The 10,677-nt window shown below is 39.4% G+C and overlaps 1 protein-coding gene across 2 annotated transcripts in view; it reads left to right on the forward strand.

Annotated features, from left to right (window-relative positions):
* Positions 1-10,477, forward strand: part of LOC131426181 (phosphatidylinositol 3-kinase 2-like) — a 29,451-nt gene extending 18,974 nt beyond the window's left edge. Inside the window, exons 2-8 of one of the 2 annotated variants that reach the window (XM_058588698.1) lie at positions 384-1,270; positions 1,346-1,719; positions 1,789-2,023; positions 8,615-8,809; positions 8,945-9,007; positions 9,086-9,375; positions 9,466-10,477. In XM_058588698.1, the coding sequence (XP_058444681.1) occupies positions 594-1,270; positions 1,346-1,719; positions 1,789-2,023; positions 8,615-8,809; positions 8,945-9,007; positions 9,086-9,375; positions 9,466-9,884 (2,253 nt within the window). In that variant the 5' untranslated portion in view covers positions 384-593 and the 3' untranslated portion in view covers positions 9,885-10,477. Of the gene's footprint in view, positions 1-383; positions 1,271-1,345; positions 2,024-8,614; positions 8,810-8,944; positions 9,008-9,085; positions 9,376-9,465 lie in introns of both variants that reach the window. The other variant, XM_058588697.1, reaches the window with a different exon arrangement.
* The last annotated feature ends 200 nt before the right edge of the window (positions 10,478-10,677 follow it).

The following is a 10,677-nucleotide window of genomic DNA, read 5'->3' on the forward strand; positions in this document are numbered from 1 at the left end:
CCACTCGCTTCGTACGCGCGGAGCATGATTTTATTTCCGTCGCAGAGATAAATATGATGGTTGCTATTATTATCTGAACGAACGGCTCTTCGGCGCTTGGAACCGCAGCATCCACATACATGCCGGCTGGTGGTGGTGGCGGTGGCGGTGGCGGGGAACTACGGGAACGACATACAAAAGGGGGAAAGAAAGGGGCCAGAAGGGGTGAGGCCTCTAGTTGCTCATTATCTTTTTACGGCCTTCGAGCGAATTTCGTGCCGGATTTTTAATGTAATCAAAGCAGAAAGCATCGTAGGGTTGTTGTTTTCTGGCAGTCAATAATTAAAGTCGGTTTTAAGGAGAACTGGATTTTACTGATCACTGTCTTTTTTCTCTCGTTTCAGGAAAGTGCAATATTCTACGAGAGACATCGAAACCGAATCTAACCGTTTAAGCGATTACAATTAGTGTAGAACAAGTTTCACGTTGTTCAAAAAAGTGCAATATCTATACGATTTCTACTGATATCACCAAATAAGTTAAGCGCAAGCGTGTTACAAACTAGCCTCTTACTCGTAAGTGTTATTAACCGGTGTCAGTTTACGTGAGTTAAAATGATCGATAACAGTTACTCGTACGTCACGCGGGACAACCTGCGTTACACAGACCTGAACGATGGTCGTTCGTACGCCCAGATGAGCACACTGTCTTCACCGGCCACGATGGGTAACCGGTTGGGTGAGTACGATCCGACCGGGTCCCACTTGACGAACCATCGTCCATATGAACCGGCTCCACAGACAGCTTTCGAACGGTACGACACTAGCTATCCACCGCAGCGAAGTAATCTGTACTCTTCGTACGGATACTCGCAGTCCATCATCGACGAAGAGCAGAAATATTTGGCAGCCGCCGAACCTCCGGCACCTCCGGAAATCCAAACGACCCAACATCATCTTGGACTGGCAACCGGACCTACCGATCGGCATCACCCGATGATGAAGGTCGAAATGGACGAAGCCACCGGTCCGATCTATCCCCGGCCGATGTATCATTACGATCCCACTTGCGGAACCATGCCGCCCGGGTTTTCCGCCATCAACCTAAGCGTTAAGGAAGCAAGTCCACCGATTCCGTACAAAGCCAGCGGAACTCCATCTCCGAATCCGGGCAGTCGAAAACCGGACGATCATCGCACTCACAAGATCTCTTCTACCAGTCCGGAACCGGGAGCTAGTCCACATCAGCGTAGCAGTCCTCAGGCGACCTTGGATCTCAGTTCAAACAATAGGTAAATTTTTTCTTGTACAACGAGCCAACTTTTTTTTGGTACTCATTAGGGATTGTTTCATTTTCATGTGTTCAGCGGTGGAACCAGTCCCCATTTCGGCCGAAACACCGGCAATGGAGGAGTATCGAATGGTAGCAGCGGTACTGGCCCCGCATCCACAAATGCCTCCGCTGCAACTACGAACAATAATAACAATAACAACAATAATACAAACAACAACAACAATAATAATAACAACAACAGTAACAACAACAACGCAGTGTATACGAACGATGTTCCGGAATCGCGTACCTCGTCGGACGTAGTAGGCCAGACCGAATTTACCGCTTCGGATCGTCCGCTGGGGATCGGTTTTGCACGACCGCAGCCCCCGTCGGCTTCCTATAGTCGGGAATCGACGCCGGACAGCGGTGGGTCCTACTATGCCGACACATATCGTGACACCAGCGGTGAGTGCAACGTGCCGGACCGTGGCCAGGCCTTCTTCTCAAGCGAGAACATTTCTCCGTACTCTGCAGGCTACAGTCCCCACGCCAGCTACGGGATGGTGGTCCAGCCGGACTACGCCAACGGCTATCCGGGCTACGCACCGAATGCCTACCAGTACAGTGGCCCGTACGCCAGCTCGCTCGGTTCCGGTGTCTACCCGCCGACCGTTCCCTCCGGTTATCCGCCGAGCAGTAGTGCCAGCTTCGTGACGCCGCCGGCACTCAGTCAGCACATTTCGCCCCACGACAATCTGCTGAAGGCAGGGTAAGTTGAGTTGGTTGTTGTGTTTTGAATTGCTTGTGTCCTTCTGTTGAGACTGACTGACATTTCAATTGAAAAATTTGATCTTGCCTTTGATCTTGATTTGATTGCCTGTTTTGCTTGATACAGTTTAATTATATAAAATATTCTACACATCACTGCTAATGACTAACACACAGAGAGAAAAGTAAAAAATACACGAAACAGCGAAAATTGAACAAAATGCGTAAAAACATCGCGCAGAAGAAGGACTCGAACCTTGAACCCTTCTCCTTTCCGGGGAGACGCTCTGTCAACTACGCTTCTTTGGTACATCTGTAGAACATTCTCCAGAACTTAACAGATCTGCTTTAAAATGCACTACTAATCACAGTGAAGTATAATTAAATGTCACACAATTTTTGAAATGAAAATGTATACACGACGCAAACAAACACACCAATATTGAGTTAGTTTCAAAATTTATTTTTACAATAATGGAAAACAAACACAATTAGAACAAAATCTTATGATTTTACATTTTATAAAAATATGTAAAATTGTGTGATTCGAAAATTACATGGCTTGCAATAAGATGAAATTAAAAAAAGATCGATAGTAACAGCGCGACTTGAACCGAGAAACATTAGATCACAAAGCACGTCAGTTAATCGACTGAGCCACAGAAGCATGATAATCCATACAGTGGCACTTGGTAAGCGAGTGCAAATTACACTCGGTACCTGTGAAATTCTGCACGAATGATATATTGCGTCATTTAAAAAGTTAGGTTGTTATGAATTGTATCGTTTCTAGAATTATGTCACCTGTAAAATTCGTAATTTTGTTCTGAGAATATTGTAGATACTATTGTTTAACGTGTTTAACTTTTAATAATTTTCCGGATTTTCAATAATTAAAACTAAAATAATAAATTACCTAAATTAATTAAAGGCCTGAAAAAAGTTCCATCGAGTTCCACTTAGATTTTTTTCTCCTAATATTGTTCATTGTCAAAAAGTAAACAAAATGAAAATCGCAACAATTTGGTTCATTGCGGAAAAATAATGGAAAATTCTCTCTTGTCCATCGGACAAATGGCCAAACAGGCGCAAGAGTTCTCTAACAAACCTATAAAAAAAATCGACTTGATTTCTCGAGCAAAAACAACCGTGAGAAAAAACACAAAGTTTTTACAGTTTTGAAAAAAAAATTAATTCAGTGAAAACCCAATTTTGATCACGATGATAAACCTAAAAGGCTGAAGAAGGGGATTACGCTGTGTGTTCAATACTGAAGTGTTTTTTGTATCGATATTTTAAAGTAGATTTTCTAAGTTACATATTGACAATGCGATTTTTTTTTCATGAGCATTTTTTGTTGGCTCGACTTTCTTCAAGCGGTTCCCTCCACATAAAAATCATCAACGCCAAGGTCGGTTTTGACGTGAATACGTAGGATTTTACTGAGGAGTGCATTTTCAAAATTCACTACTCTGGGAAAGTGTTAAATTTTTGATTACTGTACTGAAAAATATTTTCTTCAAAAATATTTTCTCATAATTCTACGACAAAATGATTTCTTATCCATTTCCATCTAACTTCTGAGAAATGTTTTATTTGGTTTAGTTTTCTTCTTCCTTACTTGTCTTTCAAGATTAAGAATTAAATGCTAGAAATCTTCTATTACGAAAATCCGTTAATATTACAGTGCTAATAACAGAGGTAAAATCTATCGGTATGTTGAATAAATAGTAGAAATAAATAGTAGGAGAATACCCATAAATGTTTGATCACGTATCTCCTGATAGCCGATAGAAGAGGTTACGTATCACACTCCAAATGTAAAGTGAATAAATTAATATTATACTCTCAGTAACCGGCTGCCCAGATCAACCAATATAATCAAACAACCATTTTTCGTGGTAAATAGTAAAGTCTGTTGAACTTTATTTGGTCATTTCAAATGGATTGGAGCCTTCTGATCAAAATTGATCCGTACTAAATTTAAAAAAAAAAAAGATTGTTTTTAGATTTTTGTACATATCCTAGGCTCCTTTTAAACCAATACACGGACATTCCAGCGGTCAATCAAACTTTCCGTACACTTGCCAAAGGCCACGTCTGGAATGGCCTTCAGTTTCTTCAGCGAATTACTTTTTATGTCATGACGCGTTCCCCGGAGTGGATATTTTAGTTTTGGAGATTGGAAAAAGTCACAGGGGGCCAAATCTGGTGAATACGGTGGCTGAGCGATGACTTTCGTTTTGGTGGTTGGCCAAAAATTCAGACACAATCATACTGGAATGCGTGTAAAATCCATCTTGGTATCGACGCCGCTCGTATCTAAAACATTAACCAAAATGTGTTCTCTGTAGAATATAGAATACACGTCATGTCACTATAATGAATCAACTATTTTGTCTAAATTCGATTCACTTGTTTTGTATAGATTCGTATTTATTCGCAGCATGCAATTTCATTAAGAAAAAATTAGGGAAGTTTTTAGTAGTTCCACGAGTGTTTAAAATTTCCCTTCAGTTTCCATGAATAAGAACCTGTGAATCTGAATATTGTTGAAACGTTCACTCGGGAAATCTGTGAGTTTAATGGTTGAAACCGGAACATATTAATCTCGCGCAAATACTACCATTACTGAAATTTATACTAACAAATATCCTATTCGTGTAACACTTGTGGAGAGCGCAGTAGTATATACGACCTCTAGTAACAGCAAGTGTTGGGCTAACATCCTTTGTCATTCCTTAGTCGATCTAGGTTCGGGCGTGGCCGGCACGGATACTGATCAATTATTACTAGGACTACCAGAAAATGTGCATTGAAGGTTGATTTGACAGTTCCAGATATGATCATCTAGAAATTCCCTGTACAATTTCAGCTATTCCCGATCAGTAACGGAATAGCAACCAGGGGTGGTCGCTCAAGCTTACGTTCCTAGTATTACACATATGCAGTCATTTCATTTGGGACATTCGACGGAAAATGATCAGTGATTTTATTTTTACTATGAACCGGATGCGAAGTTTCTGTCGAACTTGCTATCCAGGAGGCATAAAACCTCCTCTTTTTTTCGTATCAACAGATTACAATTATTAAAATTATACATTTTTCTTAAATCTAGTTTTCTTCAAGTTTCGTCATCGATTCGTCAATGCATAACAGTTGATGTTGAGCTGTTATACCACCTAGTAGTCCCAACACATTCCCCTAAGTAGGCGTATAGTTTCTGCCATTTGAAGAATGTTTGTTTGATAATGAAATGTAATGTCCATACCCACAGTAGTTAGTAGCTGCCAAACCGTTCTTTTAACGCATGTAGTGGCTTTTGAGAAATCATTTACAAATATATACCGCGTAATCTGATTCTATCACTAATTATTCATGGCCTACTTTGATAAAAAAATATAATTATCACTTTTTTCCTGAAGAGATGAATTTTTTTTTCTACCAAATTCTAGAGCTGTTGAAAATAATTTACATTGTCGAAAATACCAAAAATCTAGGGCGCATCGTTTCGGAGCTATAAAGCGTTTTATGCATGCTTTTTTTGGAATAATTGTAGAAAGTAAAAAATCCCAAATTTTTTATTTTTGTTACCTAAGATAAAATTTTGCGCCGGAGCGAAATTTAAGTGGAACTCAATGGAACTTTTTTTTAGATCTTTTCAATTTAATTATTGAAATTCGGAAAATTATCAAAAGTACAACACACATTGAAAAAATGGAACAATTTCAGAAACCAATATATAATGAAATATTGTAGAAGTACTTACCTTTACCTCAAAAAGCTGGCCAAAAGTGACAACAATTTTCTTTTGTATAATTTATGTTCTAATGAGAATATCTTGAGTACTATTCTTGTGACTCACTTTCACTATGGCCATGGTGAAACCATGCATGGTTCAGAAACGGAGGGCGTCAAACGTGTGCTGTCTCTGTAACTCACTTTTGCAGTGAGCATCGCACGATCAACATCTCCTCTTCAAAATCATATTACTTCGTAATAACTCAACTGATTTACACGTTTAAACATGGAATCTTTTCGAAAAGGTTCTACTTTTACAATATTTCATCATATATTGGTTATTGATATTTTCCGGTTTTTAAATATTTGTTGAACTTTTGATAATTTCAATGACTAAAACTAACTTTTAAAAGGCCTGAAAAAAAGTTCCATCAAGTTTCAAAAAGGTAAACAAAATGAAAATCGCAACAATTTGGTTCATGGTGGAAAAGTAATCGATTTTTTTTAGATTACACCAGATCTGGACGTCTCAAGAATTTTCCCGTTGAAAAAAAAATTTTCCGATGAAAAAATTTTATTTTATTTTTATTGTTCCGAATTGGTACAACCCCCGTAATAAAAATTAAGCTGCCACTTTCAAATGAATACTGTGAAACTTTTTCGAAGACAAGTGAGCTCTTAAAAATCATTGAAAGTCAGTACTGACTTTTGACCACCTTTTTGCTTTTCTCATATTATGCAATCTCTGTGAAAACCAACTTTGAACCGAGTCTTGGAGGGCCAAGTGTCATGTACTATTCGGCTCAGTTTGTCGAGAACACAAAATGTATGTGTGTGTATGCGTTTTTTTGCACTAACTTTTCTCAGAGATGGCTAGACCGAATATTATTGAATATTGAATATTATTTGGATCCGACTTCCTGTTCCGGAATTATACTTATAATTATACTCCTATACTGAATTCCTGAATTTTTGTCGGATCTGACTTCTAATTCCGGAGCTATGGGTTAAAATGTGCAAACAAATGATATTATGTATACTATTTTTCTCAGAGATGGCACGACCGACTTCCACAAACTTAGATTCAATCGAATGGACTTGTAGGCCTCTACAAATCTTCTGAATTTAATTTGGATCCGACATCCTATTCCGGAATTATAAGGTAAAGTATGTCATAAAGGTATACCGCCACTTAGAGAGGCGAAACAGAAAACGAAAAAAAAATCTAAGCTGACCTCAAGACTACTTCAATTGGTAGTCATTATCAGTAGATGGCCAAACAAACCGATTCCGGCTGTGCTGGTTCCCAGTTTCCAATTCCGGAGGCACCGGAAATAGTGTTTATATTTGTCCAAATGGATCTCACTTACTTTTCTCAGCGATGGTTTGACCGATTATCACAAATTTAGGTACAAATGTAAGGTCTTACGATCCCATACGTAATTTCTGAATTCCATCTGGATCGGATTTTCGGTTCCGGAATTTTGGGGTAAAGTGTGTTAAAAATATTATACCTTCACTTAAAGTGGCGAAACAAAAAAACCTAAAAAAAATCTAAGTCGGCCTCAAAATTACTCTAATCGGTAATCATTACCAATAGACGGCCGAACAAACCAATTCCGTTTATTCTTTCATTGACTACCACAGTATTCCAAATGATAGTATTAATTATATGAGAAAGGCATCATTAAACCACTAGGTGGATTAAAACTGGTTTTTTTAAATGAAAGCGATAACGACACTCGTTTCTCTAGAGCCTCAACAGTTGCTTGAATTTTAATGGTATCCTCGAAAAAGTTGTTTGGAATACATTGTAGAACAAATCTGATCCATCAAAATGGGTAAAATATATTCGTAGTAGGCTTTGAATTCAGTTTAATAAAAAAAGTGATTATCCCATAGAAATTAAGCTTCAAAACTATAAGCCAGGGTACGCTAGGGTAAGTTAGGTTAAAGTTAATGCTTCCTAATGAGCAAAGGTTGATTTAGCGCCTTTCAGACCATGGTTTAGAAATATCAAATTAATTTAATTTGAAAAGCAGTGAAAAGATATTTCTTGAATCAGTGCATATTATCATTTCATAAATACGTTCCAAATCGATTACATTTATTGATATAAGTTGTCTTCGAAAGTATACATATGGAACAAGAAAAAGCTCTGGGGACGGTATACTCAGATTGAAAGCTTTAATTCTACTTTCCTTAATCAATTTTTTGGTAAATATGCTTTCTATAAAAATGTTAACTGATATTACTCGCTTTTTATGGCAGCTGAGTAGAGTGTAATCGTTTGTCTCATTGTATTTTTCTAACCAACTGAAGTCTGATACGACTCACTATAAGTAATATATTTAATTTTCTTAACTTTAAAACAAACTTTTTGTCAAACTTTATAACACTGGAGAATGTCGGATTCGCAATCAAATAATCTTGTTTTAGTGATCGTATTCTATTATATTCATTTTTCAACGGTTGTTCATAGTTTCCGGAGAAAAAAATTTCATTATAATGCAGCACTGTGAATTTAATCGCAACATTTTGAAATTATGTTCTGAACTAATCAATTCATACAAAGGACTAATCTTAAAATGAAAATTTTTAACATTCAGCCAAGTCTTCTCTGTCATTTTTGACATACACTCTTTCCTGCACACAAATCTCTCTTGGTTGGTACTAAACTATTAGAATTATATTTATAACTCCAGAATAAAACTGACGAATCTATCAGAAATAAATAATAATAGACTGTGGACAAAGCTAAAACAATGGACAAACTGTATGTACTTTTGTTTTCATCACAAACCGAACCTACCTGGACTCTAGTAAAAAAAAAACCTCATTCTCTCCTCAGACTCACCGGTTACCAGCGCTTGGAACGGCCCCAGTTCCCATCGCAATCACAGGAACTGAAATGCCCGACACCCGGTTGCGATGGTTCCGGTCATGCCACCGGCAACTACAGCTCACACCGAAGCCTGTCCGGTTGTCCGCGAGCCTCGAAACCGAAGAGCAAGCCCCGGGACGGTCAGGAATCCGAACCGTTAAGGTAATTTCAAAAGCCCTTTTCAAAGCACATGCATCCGGTACCAGGTCTAAGGTTTTCCCTTTTTTGCTCTCTTCCTTCTCTTGTTCCTTTTTCGGTTTCGACTTTTGTTTTGTTTTGATTGTTTCATCAAAGCAGATGTCCGATTCCGGGCTGCGACGGATCCGGCCACTCGACGGGCAAGTTCCTGTCGCACCGAAGGTATGCATCATTGCCACCGGCACTCGATTCTACACAACCGGTTCCCGAACTGATCCAATGCTCTTCTATCTTCAACAGTGCGTCCGGCTGTCCGATAGCGTTCCGCAACAAGATGCATATCCTGGAGAATGGTGGCACAATCGAACAGGCAAAGGCAGCGATGGCACAGGCTGCGGCCGGCAAGTTTGAACCGTTCACCTGTCCCACACCGGGATGCGACGGAAACGGGCATGTAGATGGTACTTTTAGTACCCATCGATCGGCTGCCAGTTGCCCGACGGCCCAGGGAGGTCAGCAGGCTAGCAAGAAAGCACGCTACAGCGATGAAGTGCTGATGAATTCGTCGGCAACGGCAAAGTCGTTCAACGGTAAGCTGATCGAAGATTGACTCTAGTAGTAGTAGCCCTCTTCTGTGTCTGTGTGTGTCCTAAAGCTCCAGCTCTCTCTTGCTTCAGCAGAACTGGCAACGAACTACAATCCGACGAAGAACGGACTACTAGGACCTAGCAACGGATCGGCTATCGGAACGGGACCATCATCCCTCGGAGGTGTCGTCCTCGGTGGTGGCCCAGCGTCGGATGATCATCGTTCCAAGAACGATTCATCTTCGGTGACAGTGGCGGGCGGCGGAATCGGCAGCGGTGGTGCCGGAGTTGTGGTCGGACCGCCCCAGGCACAGCCAAACGCGATCACCGGAGGTGTCGGTGGAGGCGAAGATATGCTGACACTGGACGAGGAAATCACCGAGCTTAAACGGGAGAATGCCCGCGTCGAACTGCAGATGCTGCGGCTGAAGTCCAATATCAATGCGATGGAGTCCCAACTGAACAACAACGAACCGAAGCTGCTCGAGATCGGGACGAGAGGGATTACATGAAATTTCCTGACCTGTTAGAGCTTTTCAGTTTCCGCATGAGTGGCGATCGAAAAAAAAAAGAAATGTTTGGCAACGAGTGAGTGAGTGAGTGAGAAAACATTAGAGGAGGCGAATAACAAACACAAGAAGAAGAAGAAGAAAAAAAATAAAGTAAACACGTGCACTGTATACTAAGAAGAAGAAAAGTGAAGAATTTTGGTGGTCAACGACAGAGAGAGAAAAAAAGAAGAAAACTTACGGTTCCCGATGGAAAGTGTGACGAAGCAGAGAATAAAAAAACGACGAAAGTCAAAAACGATTACCTAACACACAATGAAAAGAAGTAAACCTAGTCGAAATGTGCTATACGACTCATTTTAATTATTATTGATTAAAAGTAACGTATTACAAGTAAACAAAAAAAAAACGGGCAGATGCAAGAAAAAATTATTGCTAAATTATTTTGAAATCCTACATTCAAATAAAACATGAAGAAGAAGCAGAAAAAAACTTATGTGAATGGAAGTAGAGCTACAGCAACAGCAGCAACAGTGAAGTAGAAACTCGGACACACTGACATATTAGCAAAATTGTAAAAAGTCATTATTGTATGTAACCAGTTATGAATTTTAATAATAATAAAAATTACATATTTGTGATAATAACATTTCAGGTTTTATTTTATTTTTTATTTTGTAAGAACTTCCGAAATGTCATGTAGATTCCGGTCCGAATGTAGATCCCGTGGTAAGTTTTCGAATTATCAAGTCTTACTGAGAATTTGTTTCCGCTTTCGAATGCAGTACCAAAACCT

The sequence above is a fragment of the Malaya genurostris genome, chromosome 1 (genome assembly GCF_030247185.1).
Source record: "Malaya genurostris strain Urasoe2022 chromosome 1, Malgen_1.1, whole genome shotgun sequence".
Taxonomy (NCBI): Eukaryota; Metazoa; Arthropoda; class Insecta; order Diptera; family Culicidae; genus Malaya; species Malaya genurostris.